General features: G+C 54.3%; 6 protein-coding genes across 6 annotated transcripts; 2 read left to right on the forward strand and 4 right to left on the reverse strand.

The window, feature by feature from the left end:
* Window positions 1–445: 445 nt before the first annotated feature.
* Window positions 446–2194, reverse strand: BBK36DRAFT_164444 (choline-sulfatase; the record flags this gene model as incomplete). Its single annotated transcript, XM_024897758.1, has 2 exons — window positions 446–557; window positions 657–2194. 2 exons carry the CDS (start codon window positions 2192–2194, stop codon window positions 446–448), a joined length of 1650 nt encoding a protein of 549 aa, XP_024749279.1.
* Window positions 2195–4803: 2609 nt separating this feature from the next.
* BBK36DRAFT_1121070 (RasGAP protein) lies at window positions 4804–9962 on the reverse strand (the record flags this gene model as incomplete). Its single annotated transcript, XM_024890783.1, has 3 exons — window positions 4804–5194; window positions 5257–8042; window positions 8133–9962. 3 exons carry the CDS (start codon window positions 9960–9962, stop codon window positions 4804–4806), a joined length of 5007 nt encoding a protein of 1668 aa, XP_024749280.1.
* A 1684-nt stretch (window positions 9963–11646) lies between these two features.
* BBK36DRAFT_164453 (DUF155-domain-containing protein) lies at window positions 11647–13797 on the forward strand (the record flags this gene model as incomplete). Its single annotated transcript, XM_024897759.1, has 4 exons — window positions 11647–11707; window positions 11787–13155; window positions 13235–13524; window positions 13603–13797. Exons 1-4 carry the CDS (start codon window positions 11675–11677, stop codon window positions 13795–13797), a joined length of 1887 nt encoding a protein of 628 aa, XP_024749281.1. The 5' UTR covers window positions 11647–11674.
* Window positions 13798–15204: 1407 nt separating this feature from the next.
* On the reverse strand, window positions 15205–16432 carry BBK36DRAFT_1160077 (TPT-domain-containing protein; the record flags this gene model as incomplete). The annotated part of the gene is made up of 3 exons (XM_024894260.1): window positions 15205–15666; window positions 15724–16122; window positions 16217–16432. 3 exons carry the CDS (start codon window positions 16430–16432, stop codon window positions 15205–15207), a joined length of 1077 nt encoding a protein of 358 aa, XP_024749282.1.
* A 2900-nt stretch (window positions 16433–19332) lies between these two features.
* On the forward strand, window positions 19333–20998 carry BBK36DRAFT_1169643 (hypothetical protein; the record flags this gene model as incomplete). The annotated part of the gene is made up of 3 exons (XM_024895342.1): window positions 19333–19431; window positions 19637–20560; window positions 20603–20998. 3 exons carry the CDS (start codon window positions 19333–19335, stop codon window positions 20996–20998), a joined length of 1419 nt encoding a protein of 472 aa, XP_024749283.1.
* A 451-nt stretch (window positions 20999–21449) lies between these two features.
* Window positions 21450–25060, reverse strand: BBK36DRAFT_1203259 (heavy metal translocatin; the record flags this gene model as incomplete). Its single annotated transcript, XM_024897259.1, has 2 exons — window positions 21450–24860; window positions 24945–25060. The coding sequence occupies 2 exons, from the start codon at window positions 25058–25060 to the stop codon at window positions 21458–21460; spliced, it is 3519 nt and encodes a 1172-aa protein (XP_024749284.1). The 3' UTR covers window positions 21450–21457.
* Window positions 25061–27590: the final 2530 nt, after the last annotated feature.

Below are 27590 nucleotides of genomic sequence, written 5' to 3' on the forward strand. Positions count from 1 at the left end.
GGCGCTAGCGAGTGCTTCTTTCCGTGGCTGGTCGTTCCTGCCGATGAAGCGTGGTGGGGCACTCACACTAAGGTACCAAGGTACCTTCATCGAGCTGAAGCCCAAACTGCTTGAAAAGCTGCACTTATATCCATAATAAACATGACTTGGCTTCCAATTGTTATGAAAGCCTCCGTTAAGACTCTTACTATTACACCTTGTTCTGATCACATTACTTTGAACTTTTTTTTTTTACCCATCAGTCTATAACGTTTTGGTACTATGTACAAGGTAAAATACATGTGCCAAACAGCCAAGATGCTACACCAAATCACGCCTTTCAAGATAAACCAAATGCCGCTATGGATATACCCCGTGAATGAAACCCCTTCGATGCTGAGAATGAGAATAAGAAGAGAGCGGGGAAAAGGACAAAGACTCCAAAAAACATCCCAAGTAACCAAAACTACCCCCGGGTCGCGTTGATCGTCTTGGAAATCTCGTACCCCTGCGAATCGACAAAGGGATATCTGGCACGCCTCTCCAAGTCGTCCAGCGGAATGTTTGACCGGATATACCTAACAAGACCACAAGCGTCAGCAAATAGACCCTTCATTGAGAGAGAGAGAGAGAGAGAGAGAGAGAGAGAGAGAGATGAAGAGGGAAAGAAGACTCACTTTAGCCGGCCATCATCCTCCGGGTTGTGGTCCCAGCTGGTAAACTTGCCCTTGCTCAAGGCATCCCACACCAAGCGCCTGCTCCGCTGCGACTGCAGCACCTTTTCCGTAATGGCATCAAAGTCCCACTTGGCCTTGGCCTCGGCTTCGAAGCCCTCGAACGCAGCCTTGGCCTCCCTCTCGTCCTCCGTCCGAGGCTCAATCTTGGCGAAGCGTGCCAGGTTATCCAGCTCCAGGGGGTCCTTGTCGAGGTTGAAGAGCTGCGGCTCGTCGGCCGGGCAGGTAATGTACTTCCAGGCTCCTCTCCGAATCATCATCATCGGCCGCACGGTGCCCTCTCCCGTGTACTCGGCGAACACCGTATCGCCGCCCTCCCGGCCCAGCAGGTGAGGCATCATGCTGACGCCATCCATGGGCAGATAGGGCGCGGGCTTGGTGCCGATGAGGTCGCAGATTGTGGGCAGCAGATCCAGCGTCGAGACGTTTTGCTTGACGCGGCGCGGCGCGAACCACTTGGGGTAGTGGACCAGCATGGGGACGCGCACGGAGGACTCAAAGTAGCTCATCTTGTACCAGAGCCCACGCTCGCCCAGCATGTCGCCGTGGTCGCCGCTGAAGATGACGATGGTGTTGTCCATCAGCCCGGCGTCTTCCAGCGTCTCGAGAAGCTTGCCGATGCAGTCGTCAACGTAGCTCACGGAGCCATAGTACGCCCTCTTGGCCCTCTTGATCTGCTCGTCCGTGAAGTCGAGGTCCCACAGATCACACACCTTCAGCAGCCGCTTACTGTGGCTGTCCTGCTTCTCCTTGGCGATGCGGACCTTGGGCAGCTCAATGTCGACGTCCTCGTACAGGTTCCAGTACTTCTTGGTGATGGTATACGGGTCATGGGGGTGTGTGAGAGAGACGGTCAGCGCAAACGGGCGCTTGTCCGGGCCCTCGCGAACGTGGTCCCAGAGATACTGAGTGCTCTTGTACATGACCTCCTCGTCGTAATCCAGCTGGTTGCTTCGCCCACAGGGGCCGGCCTGGAGGATGGAGCTGGCGTTGTGGTACCACTCGAGACGGGTGTCGGGCTCATCCCAGTTGACGACCCAGCCAAAGTCGCCCGGGTAGATGTCGCTGGTGAGGCGCTGCTCATAGCCGTGCAGCTGGTCGCCCACAAAGTGCATCTTGCCCGCCAGGGCGGTGTGGTAGCCCTTGGAGCGCAGGTAGTGGGCATACGTCGGGACCTCGGAGTTGATCTGGGAGGCGTTGTCGTAGGAGCCAATTTTCATGGGCAGGAGGCCGGAGATCATGCTCATTCTCGAGGGCGCGCAGAGCGGTGAAGGGCAGTAGGCCGAGTCGAACTGGACCGACGAGGCCGCCAGACGATCCAGGTTGGGCGTCTTGATCTGAGAGTCGGGGTTGTACATTTTGAGCTGGGGGGCCGCCAGCTGGTCGGCCATGATGTAGAGGATGTTTGGCTTCTGCTCCGGGTTGAAGCCCGAGGAGGGCGCCGCCTCTGAGCGAGGGAGGGTGTTGAGGTCCGGAGCCATGGCGGTTGATGGTGAACTGGCAATCTGAGCGTGTCTTTTGGTTGAAGGTGTTCTCGGAAGATGAGATGACACGTCTTTTTGTCTGAGCCTTATCGCGTTTTCCTCAATGACCCGGATCTCGGGGATGGGAAGAGACGGAACAAGACACGATCGTGACTCAGCTATAGTGCCTTGTAGGTGCCGCGCTCCTCGTCCTCTTATCAACAGTCAAAGCTCACAAAGTATGATGAAGACAATATTACTTTAAACTCAGACACGCCACGAAATTATCATGAAAAAAAGAAGTTGAGGGCTAAGAAAAAAAGAGAAAAGAGGTCTGTCTGTTTCGTTCAAGCCAACAACCCGGTGCGTGCGTCCTGAGACGCCCATCCAGCCATTCTTATAATCTCAGCTCCCCTCCACCCCCCAACCAATTTCCATGTGGAGCAAAACAAAAACCCCCGAGTGCCGAGGACGGAACTGCGAATTGTAGTTGCTCATCACGCGAGCACGCAAGAAGGAGCAGCATAATGCGATGGCCCGGTAGTAGTACGAGTAATAGCACCTACATTAGTTTCTGTCCTGTTGTTGTCGACACTGTATGGCGTTTCCTTTTGCTTCACTTTGGTGCATAAATCGGGCTCTCTTGGTTCTCGATTGTCTCGTCTGTCTTAGTCGGTGTCAGCACATTGGGGGACGGGATCTGAATAGCCGCTAGACAAATCAATCAGGCAGCAGACTTTCCAATTGCTGCCCGTCTCTGTTATTTACAGTTTGTGGGCGGCAATTTGGCTTTTGTGGTTTTCTGACAAGGACAAAACAAGTGCGTGAAAGGAAGCATGCATACCCATCGTGTGTTGCACCTCTTCCATCATCATCATCATCGAACTTGGTTATTGCCCGTCAGAGCAGTTTTGTGTATGTAGTCTCACAAGAGATGATAAGCGACGACCCGAGAGGACGCCAGCCCATCACCCCAGCATAGATCCGATACCATCATATCAATTCTCTCCCCTTTCACCGGAGCGGATTGTTCTGATCACATGCGCACCCAAGCTTTTAACCCAATCGCATATTTTCTCCCCCCTGCGCAAGCGCCAGAAAACGCTTCCAATCTCTTCCTCTGTCTACTACCACTAGTACTGCTATGTATTCCTACCAGTAGCGTCACTTCTACCTAGGGGACCCTTTTAAACTACTCGATTCGGCATCGGCCAATTCCCCCCCAAGTTTCCCCACGCTTTTTCTCGTCTCCCACTATTTAGAACTCACACAAATCCTCCCCCCGATTGCGTGATCCCGACCTCCGTAGGCGTGCGAAGCTGCGTTACCATTAGATTCCATACATACCGAAGAAACAACAACAATTCCCCATATATACGACGAAACAGCACTGTATATGGAAAACTGTATAGACTTTTTTTGCTTTGTTGCATGTGGGGAAAAAGTCATTGAGATCGTGATCATGCTGCTCGCTGCTGGGCAAGGAGGGAGGGCCAATCAAAGCTGACAAACATCCCTTACCTTTTGCCTATCCCCCTATATTCCTCCACATCAACGTCCCCGATCGAAGGAAAAGACGCCTCATCGAACACGTACTTGCACGTCCATCGAAATATAACTGCTACCGGGTTCTTAGTGCTAGTAGCATGAACTGATAATCATCACTCCTTGCCGTGTCGATCTCAAGGATGACGGCTGAGAGGCGTTTCTCCCGTCCAGTGTAAAACGGTCAGCTAGTGACGAGGAACCTACATACTTTATGCTTCATGTAGACCGCCTCTCGAAGGGTCAGTACAGTAGAGAGTAGCTTACCTCTGGTTCAACGGTATAATAGTATACTAGTAGACGGATAGATCTGCAAAACAATCATGATTCACTACTTCCAATGTTCTCTATCCGAATGCCACGGATACATTCGCCAAGTCCAGCATCTGCCACATCTCATCTCATGATACACCTCACATTGATTCCAAACATCACCACAACCAGCCTGAACCTCCAAAGTCACCTCATACACCTAGAGAATGTGCTTCTATCCATAAGGAGCCTACTCACATGCATATACCATCAACAGTAGCCCAAGTACATGACTCAATTACTCATCTCTTATATTCAAATCCCGAGCTCACTCCCCCCCCCCCTCCTTTCTCCATCCCTATCCTTATGAACCGCCACCATCAGAAACGAAAAGGCAAATACGTACAGAAAAGTAGTATCCTGCAGCAGAAGAAAAATCTACCATATGTAACCGATGACGATGACGATGACGACGATTATAATACCAACTCACCCTTGTCAGCCCGCCCGCCAATTTTCACAATTTGGACCCCTTTTCTCTCTCTCCCCCCCTCTTCGTCATCAGTTCCCTCCATGTTCCTTAATCTGCGTGCAGCATATGCAGTCATGTATAGTAAGTATTCTTCGAAAAAATCTGAAAATCCCAATCCGCCCGGCCGAGCCCCCCCCTTCGAAAATTGAAAAGTAATGCCACAAACTCCATCAAACACCGTGCATTCTTCAGTTCGCCTCGCTCCATGGTCCTTGAAACGAAAATTGGCATCATCAACGACGTCAACGGCTCCTGTCCGCTTACTCTCGCTCACACCCAACTCAGGTTGCTGTTCCCATCACTGCGTCCGGTAAAACTTCCTGTAGATGAGATGCAGCAACAGGTTCACGTTGAGCTTGAGATTGCCCTCAAACAGCGTCATGAACTGGTGCGCCTCAAACTGGGCCTGGAGCATGTCCTCGATCGGCACCTGGGCCGTCGCTCCAGGAATCTGAATGTGGCTTCGCGTGCCCTCAATGGCAAACACGCCGACCTGGTCGCACGAAATGGTCAAGTCAATCTTGTCCCATTCGCGCTCAGCCGTGCCGGTCCATGACACCAAAACACCCTTTTCTGACAGTGCCCGCACGCTATACTTGTAGCTTCCAAACTTGGGCACCCGGCCGCTGCGTTCAAGCTCTCGTTGATGGTTATACTGCTTGGTGAAGGGCATCAGGAATCGTTTTCGCCTATCGACCCTGTTAGCTATCACTGCCTTATTCATTGACATGTCCTGAAAGAGAAAACTTACCCCTTCTTGTTCTGAAGCGTCTTCATGGCTTGCTCAATGTAGTCGTCGTAGCTCTTGCGCTGCTGTTCAAGGTACTTGGCCTTCTCATTCAGGTTGGCAAGCGTCAGACGCACGCCGTCCAGCTCTCGCTGTCTCTGGACCCGCCTGCGGCTCTGGGTCCGGATATCGCTAGCAATGGCGTTGAGCACGTCCTGGTACTGGTTCTGCTTGGTAATTCTTCCCATTTGCTCCAGCTGCATGATGTTCTCCAGAGCCGTTCGCTTGAGGTCGTAGTAGGACATGGAGGTGATGTCAGCCATCTTAGCGTCTGAGTACGCCCCTCGTGAGTTCCCTGCCGCAAATTCTTCGCGGAGCAGCGCTTCCCACTTGTCCTCATCCTCGGGGGTGATTGGCTTGACGAGGATCTCCAGAAGATTGGCTCCCGTCTGCACCCTGATGATGTATAAAACACACCGCTTCGTCTCCATGAATAAAGCCTTGATATCGGCCTCGGGATCCTCAAGGTCGTGGAGCCTGGGAGTCAGGAACATCTGAATATCCGCCGCTCCTGCTGCACTCATCTCATTCTCGTTGCTCTTCGCGCTGCCGAGATCCTGCATGATTTCTCGCAGGACGTCGTCACGGGTGGGAGCCATGACCATGAGCTCGGCTGCCACGAGGTTGTGAATGGCAAACACATCTGACATCTTGACGTACAAGGTGGGCTTGTTTTTCGCATACAGGTCGTTGAACTCGTCAATGTCAAACGTTCTCTCGGCATCTGGTACGTTGATGAGGTCGCTGGTGATTTGCTGCAGCCGCTCGATGGACTCGCCGATGAAGGCATTCAGGGGCTGCAGGTAGATGTTTTCGCCGCCAAACGGGCGGCCCAGCGCAATTTGGCCGACCACCTTGGCAACCTCGCCGAGATTTCGCTTCTGGAGGGGGCTGAGCGACTTTTCAATGACGCCCATGTTTTCGGGCATGGTCACGGCTGGCTGGAGGTAAAACTTCCAAAGCCAGTGGGACACCATCTGCAAGAGGTTTTCTTGGGGCTCGCGGGTAAAGTGCTGGCGCAGTGCCTGGAACATCTCGCTGCAGATGAATCGGAGGCCGTAGGGCATTTTATGCACCTGCTCTTCCAGGGCCAGGAACAGCTGGTCGCAAATCTCTCGCAAGTCGCGTAGGTGGTCGATAAAAAGGCGTCGGGTCTCAGGATCGCGGATGGCAACCTCACGAGGCACATCCAGAGGTCGGTGGTCTGGTCTACCTGTTCGCAACTCCTCATTGTTGATGGCAGATCTGTAGATTTGCATCGGGTCACTCTCCAGGTCAAGCGCCGGGTCCTCAATGATGTTGTCGCGGATCAAGGGCCCCAGGAGAGATCGGAGATACTTGCGATCCCGTGGAGACCGCGTATAGTTGGCAAGCAGCTTGGCCCAGAAGTAGTGGCCCCGGGAATACTCCAGGGCGCTCGTGGTGCTCTCGATTTCTTCCCGGATTGAGCGGGCAATGAGCTTCAAGAGGTAGTATTCCTCCCGCCGCTTCTGAGCATAGCCAAAGAGGCTCATCATAAGAAGCTCAATGCGCCTGCTCTCCTTTTCAGCCGTCGCTTGCACGCGGATGTGCTTGAACAAGCGAGCGAGATAGTGAGGCTGTGTCTGGAGTGCGAAGAAGAGCTGCTGGTAAGACTCCAGCTTCTTCCTAGAGCTCTTGTTGAGTGCTTTGAGGTCAAACTGATTGGCCGATGCTATCGCGGAGTTGGCCAATAGACCCATCGATGTCCCGCCAAAAGTGTGCTGGTGCCTCACGACTTCATCAAGCGTAATCTTGTTCTTGACGAGGAGAGCAATTTTGATATCCAGCTGATCAATGTACTGCTCAAGCATCTCATTCTGCCGCACGTGCTGGACCACCGTCTTGCGCATCCGCTCAAACTCGACTTCCTCGTTGAAGTCAAAGTCGCTGTCATTGAGCAGGTGCACAAAGTTCTTGACGGCGCTGACAGGCGGGTTTTTGCCCGTGGTAAGGCTCTTGTATGCCTCGCCCTGCACCTTGGCCCGTACGAAGCTCTGGATCTTGATCACCTTTTTCATATTCTCCTCATAGAACCGCTTCTTCTCTTCGAACCGAAGCCGGATCAGGTAAGCCTTGGCAGCCGCCTGGAAGATGACAATGGAGTCTTCTTCCTCGAGGAGCTCGGTAAGCAAGTCGTCGATCCTTGCACGCTCCATCATGGCCTTGAGGATGGCTTGGAACTCGGCAGTTTCCGCATCGTGGGATGCCAGCTCCTCACACAGGGCGGAGTGATACTGTCGATACAAGAAACCCCGGATCTGGGCTTGCAGATCGATGACGGCGGGTTCTTCACGGTCAAGATCGTCCAGGATTGCCGCCACTCTGCGTCTCTCAAACCCGGCCCTGGTGAGTGCTTGGAGTTCAATAATGGCAGGCTCGTTCTCCTTGAGGCCGTCGAGACGAGTGGATATCTCTCTTCTGACGGCAGCGGCTCGCATTGCAGCTTGGAGCTGTCCCACCATGGGCACATGCTCCGCCAGTTCAGCCTTGAGCACCTCCTGCTCCTTTCGAGCAGCGCGGCCGCGAATCGCACTCTGAAGAGAGGTCCACGTGTCTGTGAAGGACTGGAGATCCTGCTGTTGCTGCTCAACCTTTGCTCGCAAAAGCGTAGCCCTGACGGCGGCTTGAAGGCTGGCAACCATTGGCGTATGTTCCTCGAGCTCGCGCAACTCTTTGCTGACTTGATACCGCAGCATCATTCCTCGGGCGAGTGCCTGGAGATCCTCCACCTTCTTCGTAGTCTTGTCGAGTTGGTGCAGTTCCTTGCTGACTCTTTTGCGCATCAGCATTCCTCTGGCGAGAGCCTGCAGATTCTCCACTTCATGTGTTGCCTGCTTCGTCTCCTGCTGCTGGATGGTTTGAGCTTTGCGCAGCAGGAAGCCCTTGGACATGGCTTGAATGGCCCTGATCGGGCCTTCGCAGCGACCCATCATAGCCTTGAGGCCCTGCATCTCGTTTCGCACTTTCTGAGCTCGAAGCATGCTCTGGAAGGCCAAGATGGCAGGCTCGGCGGCTTTCCTGTCCTGGTCACTCTTCTTAAGTCCTCTCCGAACGAGGAATCCGCGGACGAGGCTCTGAACGAGGATGGTCGATCTTCTTGTCTGCATTCGGTAGTCCATAATCTGGCGGGCAAAGTTGCCCCGTATTCTGGCCTGTAAGTCAATCAACCACGCTTCCTCGTCCCAAAACCCTTGCATCATCTCTCCAAGCTTCAACCGGAGCAGTGCGCCACGGAGCTGGGCCTGGAAGTCGATAATCATATCCTCGTTTTCCGCCAGTTCGCGCTCGATCCTCTCTTCTTCAGTCTCTTCGGGCTCCGGTTCCGGCTCGGGCTCGGGAACGCCAAAGTCAGCCCCCATGTTGCCAAAGCTGGGCATGTTGGTGCCCAGCATATCCAGTCCCTTTTGCATCGCCTCCAGTTCATGGTGTTCGAATTCCAGCTGGCCGATGAGGTTGCCAATGCGGAAATCAACGATGCCCTTGCGAAAGAGGAGCCAACTCAGGGCATGGATACAGTAGATGACTTTGGGGATGTTCTTCTTCTCGTAGAGATCGATGAGTTCAAAACGAAAGAGGTCGGGCAGCTCAACTTCGTCCAGATACCGAAAGAAGATGGCGATGTTGTCAGAATGTCGGAATTGCAACTTTGGATGCCTGAATATTCGGTACCGTCTCTCGGGATTAAGCGATTCGACCACCTCTGCCAGCGTGACACCGTCGCGCAATGCCTCTTCCAGCTCAACAATGGGCGGCAGCGTCTGCTGGATGACATCTTCGATCCACTCCTTGGCCTCACCAATGTGGCAGAGGTATTCGTATGCCTGGAGAAACCTGCGCTGCTTGTCCATCCAATTGCGTCCCTCCCAGCCGTAGTTGGTCCTCGGGCCGCGGCCGCCAGCTGTCTTGTCGGTGCGCTGCAGCTTTCGCCGGCCTCGGAGACCAACCACTTCCTGCGCGGGCGAGATGATGCTGAAGTCTTCCGCCTCCTCAGATTTGGCAAGCTGAGAAAGAGTCCGAAGCTGGCTGGTGGACGATCTGCCCAGCCGCTCAAGATCGGGGCGAGCTATATGAGCGCTGTGGGAGTGGCCATGACGTGAGGACGGCACGACCGCGTCTTCTGGGATCGAAGGTTCGCCTCGGGACATGAACATGGAAGTTGGGCGCGGCGGCAAAGGTCGCGAAGTCGTCGTCGGCGAGGCAGAGCCAGGGCCATCGTTCTGGGACAGCGACAGTCGGCCAATATCGATGCTCTGACCTCTCTCGCGCGGCGGCGGCCTGGATGCATGCGGTGGCGTCGCCGGGGCCTCGATGGAAGAAGCCGTTGGGGTTCGCGGCAATGGGCGGAGCGACTGTCGGATTGAGCCGTAGATATTGTCGGAGCCCTTGCCGGAGCCGGAGCTGCTCGCCTCTCCAGTCTCGAAGAATCGTGCTCGGGCGATGACATCGCTCTGGCCGCGCTTATGGCTCGCGGATCCGTAAACGCTAGTTGCAGACGTCGACTGGCTGTTGATGCTGTGGTCAGAGGAGTAAGAGTATCCCGATGAGGCTGACGATGTCGTTGACGGGTTGCGATTGATGCTGGAGCTGGCGGCACTCAGATCGACGGCCTGGGACTGCCGTCGAGGGCTATTCCGATACGACGACGACATTGTGCTGGAGGCTGTCTCGCCCGGTCCGGGCTGAGGTTCGGTGCAAGCGCACTGTATCTGCGTCTCTGCTGGTGTTCTGGCGGGGGGGTATATTAGATGGAAAACTCTTGTGCGGCGCTATCAAGACATCCTTCCTGCGTCGGTGGAGGATCGAGAAAGGAATGCAGAGTGCCGGCGCGAGGCGAGAATGAATGAATCAGCTTCTAAGACATGCGCGTGGGGAGACCCGATGTCAACAAAGTAGGTAGTAGTAGTAGTAGAGGTAACAGTAGTGCGAAGTTGGAGCAGAGAGCAGACAACAACAACAAAAGGAGACGAGCGCTGGTGAGAGAGCGATGGTGGGTGCAAACCGAACCGCGCGAGAGATGCAGCGCGAATGCCGTCACAGCTGGGCCAATATTTTCTCTGTCCAGGTCTGTTTCTTTTCTCCAGCCTCCAGTCTGGTGGCTTCCGGTGACTGCAGCTGCTGGAAGCGCCGGCAGAGCAGAGCAGAACAGGGCACGCCAGGGCAGGGGATCAACCACAGCGCGGGGTGTCGCGGGCTGCAGTCAAGCTCCATGTGCTGCATTTGCCAGTTGGCAGCGAGCGTAAACAAACCGCCGGGACAACCGCCTAGCAACCCGGCCTTTTCGGCACCGTGATTGGCTGCAGATGTCGGACGGCTCCAGTTTTCCGCCCGCTGAGTGGTGCTCTCGGGGCCGCTGTAAGCCATGCTTGCGTGCATTACACGCTTCTGCAGGGCCATGGCACGAGGGAAATCAATCTAAAACTATGGAGCGGCGGAGGGATCAGCTACAAGTACTCGTACAAGTATGGCCGTGGAAAGGCAGCTGAGTCCAGGCATTTGGCCCTGATGCTGGAAAGGGGTGGAGAAGACGAGTTCCTCGGTTATGCTTGGCGCTGTGATACTCCTGAATTCTGCCAGGGTGGAAAAGCAGACAGATTGTACGCCGAGAACAGAGAAATACGAGAAAAGCGGCCTTGTCTTCAAGTGCCGTATTATGAGAGGTGTCCCGGCTTGAAGCTTCCCGTCTCGAGAGTGCTTCGTGATGCTCCAAAAGTCTTGCATGCTGCGGTTTGACGACGTCATTGCGCTCCCGTGTGAAGAATTACAGTAGGCAATCAAACTACGGCCACTAGCGGCATATCCTCTGACCAGAGTTACGGTGTGTTTCATGTGCCATTGGTCACCAAAAGAGACACCGACCAGGTGCAGCAGGACAAGCGCCGAGTAAAGTGGGAAAACGGCGTTCATCCACTCTGCGCATATCCCCCGTAGACCCAGCCAACCAGCTCAGCTGCTGGTGAAATAACCAAGGGAAAAGTTGCGAAAGGAGAGATCAGATCTGCTGCCGATAACTGAAAGCTTTTTACAATCATTGATCATCTTGAAGATGTTTGGCATCGCAAAAGCAGTAAACTGAGAACATGCCTGCCAGCTCTAGGGTAGGCTGCTCTCCTGTTAGCGTGCAAGGAGGAAATGCGAAGCGGTGGGGCTGGATGAGGTCACTACCTTGTCGCCGTTAGCAGCTACAGCTGGAGAGATTCTCGTCTTCAGACTTCAACCGGCTTGTGCATCGCCCATCGCAATCATCGCCGACTCCGGAAAATCTCTCGCAAATTGCTAAACCGCTCGCTCGTGTCATTCTCAACATAGAATAGCCCGTGCCGCTTTTACTTTCTCATCCGCCGGAGCCGCGCCTGTGCTCACCATGTCGGCGAAGCAACAGAGACCTTCCGTCCTGGTACGTTGGATACCCCCAGAGCCCTCAAGGCGGCCAATTGCTGCAATGAACCGTGTTCGACTGACAATGGCCGGAACAGGTCACGGACGCGCGAGAGAGGGCCGACCAGCGGCGAGCACCACGGCGCCCTGGCACGTCATCCGGCGCCCCTGGACGGACACCGATGCGGTTCATGACGGTCGACAACATCCTCCAGCACGATTCCCAGATCCCCTCGGGCCAGCCTCGCGGTCCGCCTGCTCCAGCACAAAGGCCGCATACTTCCGGTGGGCTTCCTCCAGGCGCTCGGCGCGTATCAGCTGGCGGCCTGCCGAATCTTCCATCTCGCACCGGCAAACCGATGCCTTCGCGAACCACCAAGATCAGCGAGAAACTTGTTCTACTCCCCGTAGCCGAAAACGAGGACGTAGAGGAACTCGAGGGCGAGGTAGCAACAAACCTGCACTTGCAGGACGAAGGCGGCCGGCCGCTAAGGGACGAGGAGCTGGATGTGCTTCGGAAAAGGGGCGGTATCCGCGGCAAGAGTTATGCGGAACGACTGCCCAAGGCTCAGCGGACGGACAAGGTCAGCCGATTAACTGCATACTGCACGGCACAGGCGTTTAAGACGAAGGAGGCGGCGGAATTTCTGAGGAAGAAGCACGAGGCCAAGACCAAGCTCTACGACGATTGTCTTTACGCCATCTATGCTCTGCCGCTAATGAACGGGATCGAGGGCTACCGAGTACGTAGTCGACCGATACTGAAGACGCCCGGGACGGGGAAAACCGTGCTGGACCTGGAAATCGAACGTAGCGAGCAGCGAGATCACCACTTGGGCTACTTTGATCACAACTCGTTCAGCTCGGGCAATGAGGACTCTGGAGAGAGCCAGAGAAGGGCGTCTGCCTTTGCAGATCCTTCTTCACTGCCCGAAGACGGCCTGTTGTCTCCAAGGGATTCTGATCCTGCCGCCGACGACGGCCTTTCCTCCCAGATGAACCGTCTTGCGCCGGACGCCAAACACTTTGCAGAAATGTTCGTCTTTTCGTACGGAGTTGTTGTCTTTTGGAACTTTACGGAGCACCAGGAAAAGGATATCCTCGCAGACTTTACATTTGCCGACGCCGAAGACGGCGTCAGTCTGCTCTCCGGGCCTCTGGATCAGGGCGACTACGAGACGGAGGAGTTCCACTTTGAATACAGCCGCGATGTGCAGCGCCCGCGAATCTTCAACGACATGATCACGCTGCTGCCTCGGTCCGACCACATGATCAAGCTAGCCATTAGCCACGCAATTGCGCAGAGCACCAAGCTGTGCTTTTTCGAGGAGAGAATGAGCGAGACGATGCTGGATGCGCAGCATGTCCCCAAGACGCTGGCCTTGACGGGGGAGCTGGGCATGACACGACCTGAGATTGTCAAGATCATGGGCCGACTATTTAAGAACCGCGTGGATATAAATCTATGTATGTCTGCCCCGTTGCAATGCTCACGCCCATAAACGGATTTCATAACACAGGAACTTCAGCTAACTTGCCATGATAGCATCGAATATCCTCGACGTGCCCAACTTCTTCTGGGACTCTGAGCCTACACTGCATCCATTATACGAAGCGATCCGCGAGTACCTCGAGATTGACCTCCGCATCAAAGTCCTCAACGAGCGCTGCCGCGTGTTCCTGGACCTCGCCGAGATTCTCTCCGACTCGGACGCCGATGCCAAGATGAGCTACATAACATGGATTATCATCGCGCTCATCGTCCTCAGCATCCTCGTCACTGTCACGGAGGTGGGCCTCCGCTTTGGCATGCTCCAGAAGAACAAGCAAAACGACGTAGGCGGGAACAATGGCACCAGCTGTTCTGAAAGCGACGTGGCCCGGAGCAGCACACTGCCAGAAGTCATGCTCGAGTCACCGCTGACGCAATCTGCGAGCGGGTCGATGACGCACCCTGCCCTGGCCTCGAGCGATCTCGAGATGCTTGCCCGCGCTCTGGGCTTGGAGGAGACTGCTTCAGTCGAGGACGTCAGGCGCGGCATATGGCATCTGAGACAGGCAAGCATCTCAGGATTGCGGTATGACGGGCAAATGGAAGAGGTGGATTGATTTTTTGCTCATGAACGAAAAGGGATTGTCTCATCATTTTCAGGCTACTGTCACTGAGCTGTTTGGATTCTGTTTTGACTTCTTGTTCGTTTGGCGTTTGCTCTTTTCGTACAATTGCAACACAAGAACGGGTGTACAGCGACGGGTAATCTCATTGAATCGGCGTCTTGGTCACGAAGTTCAGGCGTTCCACAGCTCTAATACCTAATTAGTACCATTTCCTCTATTTCCTCTATTAATACATGATGATGATGATGATGATCATGATGCAAACTGAGTAAAAGCACACAGCACAGCACAGCCCACGCAACGCAACACAAAACGACCGCAGCGAATCAAGTCTGTATACAGCAGACGTACGGACACAACTGCCTCATCAACCACCATTCCAAGATAAGGTAAATGTAGCAAAAAGCAAAAAAAGTGCCCGGGGAAAAAAAGAACATTACAATACTATATAGCTCATCAGCCCTATCAACTTCACACATATCGAAACCTGCTTTTCTTCCTCGTAAGCTATAGTATCACAGAGTCATACTACGTAATCGTAACGTTTGCAAAGTTCCCTTCCACATCGCACCGGGTTTAATCTCCGTCTTTCCGAAGTCCCCGACACTCTTTCTCGGCACCACAACTCCGGAGTCTTACGCAAGCTGCGCCCCCATACATAGCACTTACACAATCGTCTCGAACTCCCCCTTTCCCCTTTGTGTTTTTTCTACGGAGATTTTTTTTTTTTTTCGGTGATTGATAGCGAGGGCAAACTATCGAAGCTAGCAGCTATAGGTTCCGTCAATAGTTCGACTCCTCATAAACAAGGGTAATCTACTCTTTCGGCTAGTAGTAGTAATAGAAACGTGGCAAAGTCTTTCAGATCTCATCTAGTTCATATAGTATACCGCGTAAAAAAAGCGTGTAAAAAGCTGCCATGGAAACAGGAAAAAAAAGAGAGCAAGGGGAAATATTCAACATGAAGAAAATTAGAGCCATGCCCCCCCAAAACTATCCTAAAGTCAAAGCTTTCTTCTCTCTTGTCACACAACACCCGCTGATACACAAAGTCTTTTCTGTTGCGTTGCCAGTTTCACACTTCCCTAACGCCGATTCCCGTCTGATTTGTGTCAACCTCTCGCAACACCCCAAGAATTTCCTCCTGCAGCTGCCAGTAGCCGACAGCGGGCAGTAGTCCAAAAGTGTATATTAAAACATGGGGCCCTTCCCGGGCGTCAGAAGCATCTCTGTGTGGCGGGCAAGGCCGAGCTGGATCCAAGTGTCTCGGTCCAATCCGTCCCTTGTCCTGCCTTTTTCTCAAGTATCCATCTTCGTAGTATATCATCAATTAAAGGGGCAAAAAAGAAGGGGGGGATATATCAAAATGCTCTCAGCTTCTTCGCTGCCAAATGGTCGTTACCTCTGCTCGGTGGGCTTGAAGGCCGCCTCCTGCTTCTTCTTTCGGTTCTTGTTGTCCAGCTCGGCCTTGCTGTAGATGGCAGCACCCACCATGGTGACGGCCATGCCGGCGCCGTTGAGAAAATCAACCGTGACATTGAACAAGAAGATACCAAGCATGACAGTCAAGCACTGCTTGAGGTTACCGCAGACAGTCATGGTCAGGGCACCGGCCAGCTTGTTGGTGTTGAACGACGAGATGTTGAGAAGCAGGGCCAGGAAACCGTTGCCGGCCAGAGAGAGAGAAGAGGAGATGGGGTTGAAGTTGCCGGCCCTGATTTGTTCTCGGAAGCCAGCCACCTCGCCAGTGGCCGTGGCGCAGGCCAGAGCTTGAAGCGCAGCGAGGGGAGACATGCGCATGAGGAACTCGACGGGCGGGAGGGCCAGTGATCCGGTCATGAATCGGTTGGTGACGACAGTCTGAATCGCAACTGGTTAGCCTTTCGAGGCAGATAGCGATGCCATATTCAAACGTACCTTGAGAGCGGCGAGGATGACGCCCAGAATGGTCAAGAGGAAGCCGGCATCCGAGAAGCTCATTTCACCGGCGGTGGTCATAGTAGCACCGATGATCAACGGGATGAGAGACAGGTACGTCATGGTGCTGTAAGTCCGGCCGTACCACACACGGAAGATGAGGATGGTGAAGATGGGGCACAGCATGCGCATCGTCTGGTAGAAGGGAACGGAGACCATGGCGAGAGAAAGGTTCGAGACGGCAATGTTGGCAGTGAACAGGGCGCTGAATGCGACGAGGGCAAGGTTTTCGCGACGGCCGAGGCGTGACAGCTTGAAGTAGCCCATCTGCAACATGGCATAGGTGCCCAGACTGGCGAACAGGGTGTGGAGGAACGTCAGAAGCCATGGGAAGTGGAACTAAATTGCGATTCAGCATCAGCAGCCAGTCGACGGAAAAGAAGACGGCATCGATCCGAGCGAGAAACGGCGGCTGCGGGAACTATGGACGTACCTTGCCGAGTACCAGCTTGTTGTAGAGTGTCAGGATGAGGGAGAAGAAGAAATAGGTGCCCAGCCAGGTGAACTTGACGGCGCTGGGTATTGAGTACTCATGGTCGAGGTTCTGGTCCTTGGAGTCGCCGAGGCTCTTTCCAGCCTCGAGATCGTCGATCTTGAGATCCCGCTCTTCGGGAGACAGGAGGGCGACGTCTTGCGAGTTTCTAGACATGATGGGCGAGGTGGTATGTCGATGCAGCCGGGTATGCCAGGTAGGAGGTTACGTATAATAGCGCTCGAGCACCTTAGAGCAGCCCTGCCAGCATGCTTTGGAGGACTGAGACGGGGGAGAGATGCGCTCGGTAGGTAGAGGATTGCCGACCGGATTCAGGAAGGGCGACGGAGCCGAAAAGCAACAAGATGGAGTACGAAGGTGTCGCGTGTGGATCGGGTCGCGTAAGGTCCAATTCGTAGGGCCGAGGTATGCGGAAGCAAGAGAGAAAAAAAGAAATGTCGAAATCGAAATCGAGGCGAGTGGCTGCTGCTGGACACGGAGGCCGCTGGACTCTCCAAGACAGAACCGAAGGACGCAGGCGGTGCGAAAAGAGCGACTGGCAATAGAAAGATCCAAAAGACAGAGCGGACGAGCGCGGCTCCTGCAATGGGGAGGCTTTTCGATTGGCGTCTCTCCTGAAGCTGGATCGAGGTGGAGGGGATGAGGGGAGAGAAGTCGGGAAGCCAGGAAGCAGAAGCAGAAGCAGAGGCAGAAGCAGAGCGGCTTACTGAAGGAAAAAAGTGGCGTGGCCCGTGAGATTGAACGCCCAGGCTGGAGGCGCGGATGCGCTAATCGCTGTGCGGAAAGACTCGTGTCGGGTACCTCTTGGGGTCTGGTGGGAATTAAGGAGCCCAGCTGTTAGCACTGGGTCGGCTAGGGCCTGGCTCTGCACTAACGCCGCCTGTGAGTCCGCCAAGCCCGCTGAGGCCGCTTGCGTTTGCGCGTGCGGGGAGGCTGCTGCTGGCACTGTGCGAGCCCACATGCTTGGCGCTGCGGTAAAATTGCATCAATCCGCTGTACAACGAGGAGGCCGTATGCTGGAGGTGAGGCTTCTATCTAGTAATACTCTCTTCTAGAGGAATTGGAAGTCCAAATGGCCCTGAATAGACGCACAGGTACCCGTACGGAGCAGAGAATTACACTGTTCGAGTCAAGCTGGGCGGACAGTCCAAGATACCTGAGGGCATCGTACATAAGGTAATTAGGGGGGGCACTTGCACGGTGCCGGGAGGAAGAGGATGCGCCATGTGCAGCCAATCAAGGGCAAACCTGACGAGAGGAATGGTTGATTCTGAGTGCCGTATTTCCAGCAGCAGAGCACAGTATCTTCCCATGGTCACTGTGATTGATAATAATAACCGGCACTCCGTACTCCATCCAGGCACTTCGACGTCAAAACAGCAGCGAATGGCGAGCCGCAACAGATGGAGCTGAGCCTGCCGGACAGGGGGGCCTGTCTTGGGGGACGTCAGCGCTGCAGCTCTTGGCAAACAGCGGCGCGGGAATGGAAAGAATTGGGCTTTGTTATGTTTGCGGATTGTTTGACTTTTCTTGTGGTAATTTGGTCGTTGCTGCGTGGCGTTGGTTGGTCTGATGGACGTCTCATTTTAAGAAGCCCAACTATTCCCATCCATATTCCCGTGCCTTCACACATTGATGTACCGGTTGTCTGAACCTCTGATCCTTCTGATACTGCTGACGCGGGAATGCTTCGTATGTACAAGTGCATGCAAGAGCAAGCACCAACTTGAATACGAGGCTCCAGAGACCATGAATGCGGACATTTCATCAACCTCCGACCTTGATGTCTTGCTCCGGAGGATTATTAGTCAAGGCCAAGACTTGCTTGCCCGGCTCCGTGTATTTGCTCTCGCTCGCGCACGGTCTGCACTTCGTACCTTAAAACGTTCTCCTGGTGGCATCAGATCAGGGGACTTGCGGCACAGACGTCATGTCAAGAGAGGACGGAGTCGAAGCATGTGCAAATGCCGACCCTCCAGGTTGCAACGCCACTGGACCATCTTGTTATAGTTGGCAGAAGCTTGAAGCTTAAGAGGACGACTTCTTCCTGTCCCTGACTTACACGCAGGTGCGTACTGTACTGTATATCACGATAGACGCTCGGCACAATCATCTCCCAAAACGACCGCCATCCGTGGACCGAAACGTCAACACAGATGATCACAATTCAAAAAACTCGAATCCGTGCTCAAAAGCGTGCATGATTGCACCTTGACATTTTGTTGTCCATTTGTGGGTGAAGCCTGCAGAAAAGATCGCCGGATTTGCATTGCCATATGGAGCCCACAGAACCCTTTCTTCGGGTATCTGCTTAAGCTTGCGTCCAGACGGGCTAAAGCTGCAGATCGACACTTTTGACAGCTCATGGTAACACTTGCAACCCCCGTATTACTGGTCTGCAATAGGTATGCAGGACTTGATACGCAATGGAATGGCATGAGAACAACTTCTGGTTCTCTCGAAGCATCGCTGTGGTTCACGCGGCGAAGGCTGGATGCAATCCGCAGCCAAGGGGCTCAGGCGTAGGTACGCCAAAGAGCCGAACCACTTGACGACCTCAGCACGGAATGATCCCTTGACAGCTAATGGGAGTCGTATGGTTCCGCCAAATGACTTGATAGTAAAGGCACGATAGGTCAGGTAAGGTACCTACTAAAATGGTGCTCTCTTCCTGCACAATGTAGGTATACACACACACACTTATAATCGTGTAGAACAAGCTCATCTTGGACCTCCTCCTCGGAGAGCACAAGTGCTCCCTCGGTGCTCGTCCTCTCCGATCATGTTACTCATTTTAAGGCTCCCAAAGGTCAAAGGACTGGTGCGAGTGCTGCCTTCTCTGTTTGTCTCTGTCTTACCGAAACCTGCATCTTGGTCCTTCCAACCACCGGGTTGCCCCCTTTTTACTCATATACCTCGCACCACACAACATCTTTTTTTGGCATGTTGTTCTGTATCCTATAATATCTTTGCTTGGTTCCTCTTCTTGCTCATCTTCTTCTCCTAAAACTCCCTTGGTCCATCACGACTCATCGCTCGATCATTGGTGGTCCGACATGTGCACTACGATCAGGAAGCAGCGGAGGACTTGTGCCGCCCTATTAATCGCCTTTCTCGTCGGAACACTCCTCTACTACCATTCGTACATCGATTCTGTATGGGTTTGGTTCTTTTCACTTTACCTCCTGTGCTGATCGTCTGTGTGGTCTCTATCTGTACCATCTGTTGGAGCTGACTTCTCCTGCCTCTTATTCAGGAGAGCCTCATTGCTATGATTCGACATGGTACGATACTCCAAGGCTCAATATATGTTCATACCTGATAGTCATATTCAACTCAGATTTTGATCCACCCGAAAAGACGTCAAGGCTACACTACCTGATTCCCGCCAGCCAGCCCAACCTCCAGCTCTGCTTCAACCTGGTTTCCTCGGCCGTCAACCGCTATCCTGTCCCCATCCTGCTTGGCTGGCACGGCGTCGATGAGTTCGATGCCGCCAGAACTCACCTCGCCAAGCTTCGAGCCATGCAGCGGTACCTCGATTCCCTTCCACCCGAAGAAGACGATGACTTGGCCATCATCGTCGACGGCTACGACGTCCTCATTCAGCTCCCCCCTGAGATCATGGTCGAGCGGTATTTCCAGCTTGTCGAACGCGCTGATGCTCATCTGGCGCAGAGACTCCGGGTCAGCGTCAGGGAGCTTCATCAGAGCGGTCTTCGCCAGACCATATTCATGGGGCCCGACAAGATTTGCTGGCCGACCGATTATCGTGCGCCCCGTTGTTGGGCGGCCCCAGAGTCACCCTTTCCACCAGCAGCATGGGGAGTGGACAAGGGATATGGGGAGGTGTTCCATTCCGACCCTCGATGGCTGAATTCAGGGTCCATCATGGGGCCGATTGGTGACCTAAGGAAATATATCGCCGCCACCATGGACGAAATCCAAACGACGTATGATCCCATATACGAATTCAGAGAGTCGGACCAGTATTACCTCTCCAATGTGTGGGGCAGACAGGAATATTGGCGCTCGAAGATGATGAATATCAGAGTTCCCGCTCCACCTAATGGGTTTGTGCCACTGAAGAACACACCCTTTCAACAGACGGAATACCACGTCGCCATCGAGTACGAGTCTGCCCTCTTTCAAACCAAGGCCTGGTACGAGCCTTACTTTGGATATCTGCAGTTCAACGAACCCAACCTAACAGCCAAGCTGGCGGCTGATATTCGCGGCGAGGGATCCGCGTTTGAACCTCCTACCATCCAGATGCCTGACAACGTTGCCACTTCGCTACGCAAGCTATACGACGACATCCCAGAGGCTCATCCAGGATCTACCTCTGCAGACTGGCTCGGTGCTGTCCGGCTGGGCGTCAATTTCGTCACGCACCATATCTACGGCGTGTGGCACTGCACGGGGTCCAAGCAGTTCATCCAGCTCGAGTATCCCACAATGTGGTTCTACCCTTTTGCCAAGTCCCTGCTCAGGGCGGCCGTCAGGGCCTCTCGAGCCGGTGAGCCTCTGGCGCGGAACCTCGTCGACGGCCGCAGATGGGTTCCGAAGAAGGGCTATCCCGCTGCTGCCGAGGACGTTGTGGATGCCGGGTATGGCGGTGTGTGGACGGACTTGGATGACGAGTTTGTCCCATGGGAAGACGTGTGTCAGACGTACAACGGGGTGCTTTTCCGGGGAGAGATGGAAGGGGGAGGGGCATGAGCGGATGGGAAGTAGGCCTTTGGCGTTGATTGGATAGTTAGTCATGATATAAATAGGGCAATGATATGGCTTCTTTTTAGCTCTGGAGCTTGGCCATGGTGTTTAGCTGTAGCCAGTGGTTTCGTAAAGGCCTGAAAGTCGTAACGATACATTGGGGAGAAGTCAAATCCCAACTCGCCACCCCGGCTACTTACGAAATACGCAGTCTCAACGGTGCTGGTAGATAGGTACTTAGTGTATTCGTCTTCCAACAAATGTATTGATCTCCCAACAAGTCCTCATGACAAAAACAAACGAGACTGATATCGGACCCTGAACTCCGAACATAATGATCCAACACGCGTGCTATGCTTCATGGCCCGGCCATAGCGAGCCCCCCATAAAATCAAAAGCTCCTTTCCCCCATGCCCCTGGAACATATATATATATATATATATATATATAAATAAAAGACCATCATCAAGCCTCTAAATTCTCCAACGCCACGTAACCCTCCTCGCGCTTCCCTCCCCTGACGCGTCCAAACGTCTCCCTGGCCCAGCCAACGATGCCCGTGCCGCTCATCCAGCGCAGGCCACCTGCCGGCTCGGCGGAGGCTTCGTCCATCCACTGCGGTCGTTGCCACCATCGGAGTACCAGGCTGCTAACTACTACACTAATGCTACTGCAGGCCATGGCAAACCCAGCGAACATGGGGTGCATGTGAATGCCAAACGGCAGGAAGAAACCCATGGCGATGGGCAGACCGATAATGTTGTAGATACACGCCCACGCCAGATTCATCTTGATGCGGCGGAAGATGGTTCGGGTGAGGTGGATGGCGGACGGGATGCTCAGCAGGTCGTCGGGACGCATGAGCACGACGTCTGCGGCCTCCATGGCCACGTCCGTCCCGCTCGACATGGCAATGCCGACGTCGGCTGTGGCGAGGGCGGGCGAGTCGTTGATGCCGTCTCCCACCATGGCGACCACCTCTCCCTGGCTCTGAAACTGCTGTACTATAACTTGCTTCTGGTCAGGGCTCACACCGGCATACACGTCCTCGGGAGAGATGCCCACAAGGGCGGCAACGGCCAGAGCGGTGGCCCGTTGGTCTCCGGTCACCATGGCCGTCTTGATGCCCATGCGGTGCAGCACAGATATGGTCCCGGCCGCCCCGTCCTTGACAGTGTCGGAAAGGCAAAGGTGACCGCTATACTTTCCATCAATGGCGACGAAGATGTTGGTTGTGCCCGCAGTTACAGCCTTGGCCCGTGAGCTCTTAACAGACGAGTTGATTCGCTCGGCTGCCTCAACGGCATCCCTGGGGACCTCAACGCCGCTCTCTTCAAGGTAAGTGACATTTCCAGCAAGAACCCTATAGCGTGTCCGATCACCAGACACTGCAGGCTCAACAACCGCATTGATGCCCTTGCCAACGGTCAGCTTGAAATCATTGACGCTTCCTGGGATGGCAGCGTCGGGTTCAAGGATTCCGACTTCCGCCTTGGCCGCTGCCAGAATAGCTCTTCCGATGGGATGTTCGCTGCCCATTTCTGCAAGACCAACAGCTGCCCACCAGAGTTTGGTCCGCGACACGTTGTCATTCCAGGGGAAAACCAGGCCGCTCTTCGCGACGTCCATTTTGCCTCGAGTGATTGTGCCTGTCTTATCCAAAACGACCTTTGTAAGCTGGGTCGTTCGCTCCAGCGCGGCTCCACCTTTGATGAGGATGCCGTTCTCAGCTCCCACGCCCGTTCCTACCATGACAGCAGTCGGCGTGGCCAAGCCAAGGGCACAGGGGCATGCGAATACAATAACGGAAATGCATAGCTTGACGCATACCATGATTCTGCCACCACTAGTGTTCTCTAAGAAGATCATAGGGGGGTGCGACAAGGCGTGGCTAAGAATCAACCATCCGAGGAAGGTGAGGACGCCGAGTAACAAGATCGTAGGCACAAAGTAGCCAGCCAAAGTGTCGGCCACCTTCTGGATTGGTGCCCTTGTTGTCTGGGCATCCTGAACGAGCTTGACGATCTGGCTGAGCTGGGTATCACGCCCGGCTCGAGTGACGCGGAAGTCCACCCTGCCGTTGCCGTTGACCGTGCCTCCAATCATGTTGTGGCCAATGCTTTTCTGCACTGGCATCGCCTCTCCAGTGACCATGCTCTCGTCGACGTAGGTTTCTCCTCGCATAACGACACCGTCCGCCGGAATCTTATCACCGGGTCGGATGACGACGATATCTCCCACCTGAAGCAGTTCAGTAGGGATGCTCTTCTCCTCGTATGCAGAGCCGTTTGCATCTCCAGAAGATTGGGCCTTTGGGTCTGCGGGTGCATCGGTCGATTTGGCCCATGATTCTGCTGCCTTCTCCGCGGCAATGGGATCCGTGTAGATGGTTGCCATGGATGGGGCCAGGGACATGAGGCGGGACAGAGCCTTTGATGTTTGACCCTTGGCGCGGTTCTCCAAATAGCGGCCCATGGTCACAAAGGTGATGAGCATGGTGCTGGTGTCGAAAATCGTGCCCGGTGGGGAATGAGGCTCGAAGAGAACGGATATAATCATGGAGAAGACGCTGAAAAAGTAAGCGCAGGAGGTGCCAAGCATGACGAGCACATCCATGGTCGGCGAACGGTGCTTGAGCGATTTGAAGGCCGAGACGTAAAATCGCTTCCCGACACCAAACTGAACGGGTGTGGTAAGTATCAAGTTGACGACATCGCCCAGATAGAGACCGTGGCCAAGGTGGATCAGACTCAAGTTAAGACTGTCCGAGACCATGGGCAACACCATGGAAAGAATGAATACCGGGATGGCGAATGCGGCGGACGTCTTGAACGCCGTCCTCCACTCTGTGATTTCCCGGGTTTTGGCCAGCGACTCGAGTTGCGCGTTGTTATCCTGGCTGTCCGCAACCAAAGCATTGAGGCCTTGCGCCTCAACCGCCTCGACGATCCCTCGAAGCCCAATGACGGCAGGCTGGTGCGTGACGGACAGGCGATCCGTGGATAGGCTGAGCGAAGCAGATTTGATACCCGCAAGTGCCAGCAGCTTTTCCTCCAATTCCTTTGCGGCGGTGGCGTCTGGGCTGCCAAAGATCTTGAATTGCGAGGTCGTGCTGCCGAGGTCGTTGGCCTCGGAGACGGTGGACAAAATCGTGGCACCAAAGCCTCGGTCTTCGATGATTTCGGAAATTTGTTCGACGGAGATCTTGGTGACATCGTGAGTAATGACCGCGCGCTCGGCCAGAAGACTGATGTTGAATTTCAAGATGCCGTCGACTCCCTGGAAGCCTCCCTCAACAGCAGACGTACAGGCCCCGCAAGTCATTCCCTCGATGGCCACCGTCGTGGTGACGACATGATTTGTTGGATTCTCAGCCTCGGGACTGCTATCGGGCTGCGCCTTGACGGAATCGACGATTTCGGCGCCAAATCCCCGGTCTTCGATGATTTCCGTAATCTTATCGGCGGGCAGGAGCTCCGGATCGTGTTCGATGACGGCTCGCTCAGAAAGAAGCGAGATGCTGAAGTTCTTGACACCTGGAATATCCTTAAAGCCACCCTCAACAGCAGAAGTGCAGGCACCGCAGGTCATGCCCTCGATGGCCACCGTGGTCGTCATGAGGCCGCTATCGATGTCCTCGTCCCCCTTGGCGTCCGAAAATCGAGGAACAAGCGGACTCAAGAGGTCCGTCGACAGCAGTTCGGCGTCGAACCCGCAATCCTCGATGATCTCTCGGACCTGCTCAGCGCTGATGATCCGCGGATCGTGCATAACGACAGCCCTCTCCATAACAAGGCTGACGGAGACAGTACCAACGCCCTTTACGCCCTTGAAGCCGCCCTCGACGGCTGCTGTGCACGATCCACACCTGCAAGATGGTTAGAGAGAATTCCAGTGATGCTTGCGCTGCAGATGTTGCCCAGGAACACGGCCGGAAACAGCGAAAACCTACGTCATGCCACCAACGCGCAGTGTGGTCGTCGCCATGTGCGCGCTCTTTGGTGTAAGGCTTGCATTCGCATGTTCATTGTTGTCCCGCCCGGGGACTTTGATGTATGTCGGAGCCATGATTCCCGTCGCCAAGATGTGCGATGGCGACCTCAAATCCTCTCGCAGATAAACAGAATTCCAAAGGCCTGCGCGGAAGACGCCAGGTCGCCTCTATATCCGGGTATATCCTTAGCTTGAAGCCGCAAGCATTGCACAGTCGAGGAACGAGAGAGGAAAACAGAGATGATGAACTGGGCGCTGCCACAAGACGCTCACTCTACCAGATGGCTTCTGGCAAAATGTCGTAACTGTTCCAGAGACCGGCCCTGGAGGAAACGAAAAAGCGCAGTGCCGGCTGTGAGGATTTAATAATTCGGCCGAATCGGATTTCGTCAGCAGAAGTGTCTCGCCGAAGAAGCCGCGCTACTGGCACGAGGTATCGTCAGAACGGATCCCAGTCAAGGCTCTCCACCAGGAACAGAAGCTGGCAGTTGTTTCTATGCTTCAACCGCGGGAAACGTACGATGCAAGGGTGGGAACCCCGGCGATTATAAATTCGCGAGGAAGAGGAAGGATAGAAAAGAGGCAGATCGAAAAGGACAAGTGCCAGTGCCAAGTAGCGCCACGGCGCAAAGGGCAACCAGGGAGCCTCGAGATGGTGTGTGTGACTCTGGTCGGGGTTGGTCGCTCGATGCAGAACGGACAAAGTAGCGTGGCACGAAAGAAGGGCAAAATAGAACGTGAATAAGCTGTCGGGTGGCTCAGGCTCGGGAGCTGCAGGTGCCGACGGGGCCAAGGCTAGCGGGTGCCTTTGCAGCGGGATATGCACGCTGACCAGCTAGCTGTCAGATTGCAGGAAGAAGAGTTGAGATGAAAAGAAGAGAACAGAGAAGGGAAAAGCAAGGACAAGATAAAGAAGGAAAGTGAGTGAAGAAAGCGGAGAGGTGCGGCCGTGAGTGAAAACGGACGGAAACGGCAACAAGGGGGAAGAGAAGGAAACCCGGAACCCGCCAGGGGACGATGACAATAACAATGAGGGAAATGAGAAGAAAATGAGAAGAGGAAGAGGAAGAGGAAGAAGAGAAAGAAGAGAAAGAAGAGAAAGAGAAAGGGCAGAATGGAAAGGGAATCCAGACCAAGGCCTCGCTGCCTTTTGTCAAAACACTCACCTCGCAGTTGATACCAAACGAAACTCGGCCTGGAATACGGAGTAGGAGGGAGGAGATCAAACAAATCAAGTTCAATCGGGATGCCGTCCGGCGCCTCTGCACTTGTCGCACTATGGCCGATGGCGCCTAATTACGCGGTATCGCAGAGCCCCTCGGAGTGCCAGAGATGTTTGCGCCTGTGTTTCAGCGCCGTTCCCAATCCCGGGCAATGAATCGCGCTGGATCAAATGCTTGCAGAGGCGAGAGGGTGGAGAGCGCAGGCGGGAGAGCCCCGGCCTGTCAAGCGGCGCTGAAGAAGGGCAATTGAAGGACCGGCGCCATTTCGTTTGCGGCGGCTTGATTGGGCCTTTTCGGGCAGATCTAAAACACTTCCAGGTTTGCTTACAAAGATGTTCAAGGGAAGACTTGACGTAAAGTCTCCGAGCAGCAAGACATTGGACGTTCCCCCATCATTGAGTGTGCTCATTTCCCGCTTCATCAGACGTATTTCAACAGCTTCTTCCCCAGAGTCAGCATTTCTATGTACAAACAAAGGGTGACCGCCAAGCTTATTTCCCCCGAGTGACACTCCTCCTGCTTGATTGGGCTTCGGCGTTGCAGCGAATGCGGACGTTCCTCGGCACCTCCAGGTACTGCTCGTGATGCAGCTGTTTAACCGATATATCAATATTCGGTCCAGCTAGTATTTATGTACTACGCTTCCCGATTAGCGCACCATTATTGATGGAGGCTCATCAATAGCATGCTGTGCTTCGTCTTGTACGACCTGGAAGCTCGGTAGGTAGGCCGTAAAGTATTGAATTAGTACATCTCAGACATAGACTAGATGCTGGCTCTGTGCAATCGATAACCCAGCGCGATCCACCTTAACCTGGCCAGAGTCTGACGCAGCCTTCACCTCAGCTGCTCGCCTCACACAGATGAGGTACAACTTGAATACTATTGCAGATGAACAAATCCTTCCGGGCGACCAGAACATAGAAGATATCGACTGCCATCATCCTCCACCATCTCCAATTGCCACTCTCCGGGCCAAGCACCCGAGTCCCCTGTTGATGCTGTTTCACCCCACCAAACCGTTGCCCCGCGGCCACTACTGTGCCTCTACCTCTTAGTCCAGGTTAGCGACCGCCCAGAAGATGCACCTTCTGCTCAACACCACACCTCCCAACGTCCATCCCATCTTTGACGCACGCAAACCGCCAGCAGCGCGGATTCTCGGCAGTAACCCAGCAGCTACCGTCCAACACAATTTCCTGCAAATCGTCACATTGACACTCTTCTACCAGCACCGCTACTCCGTAAATCGTCGTGGCCGCCTCGCCTATCAGATCGAGACCCAACCCCACTCCCGCCTGCGCATGCCGCAGCTTCGCCAACCGTGGTCCATAGGTAACCTGACATCACGATTCTAAGAAACAAGAAACGCGATACACAAG

The sequence above is a fragment of the Trichoderma citrinoviride genome (assembly GCF_003025115.1).
Source record: "Trichoderma citrinoviride strain TUCIM 6016 unplaced genomic scaffold BBK36scaffold_8, whole genome shotgun sequence".
Classification (NCBI taxonomy): domain Eukaryota; kingdom Fungi; phylum Ascomycota; class Sordariomycetes; order Hypocreales; family Hypocreaceae; genus Trichoderma; species Trichoderma citrinoviride.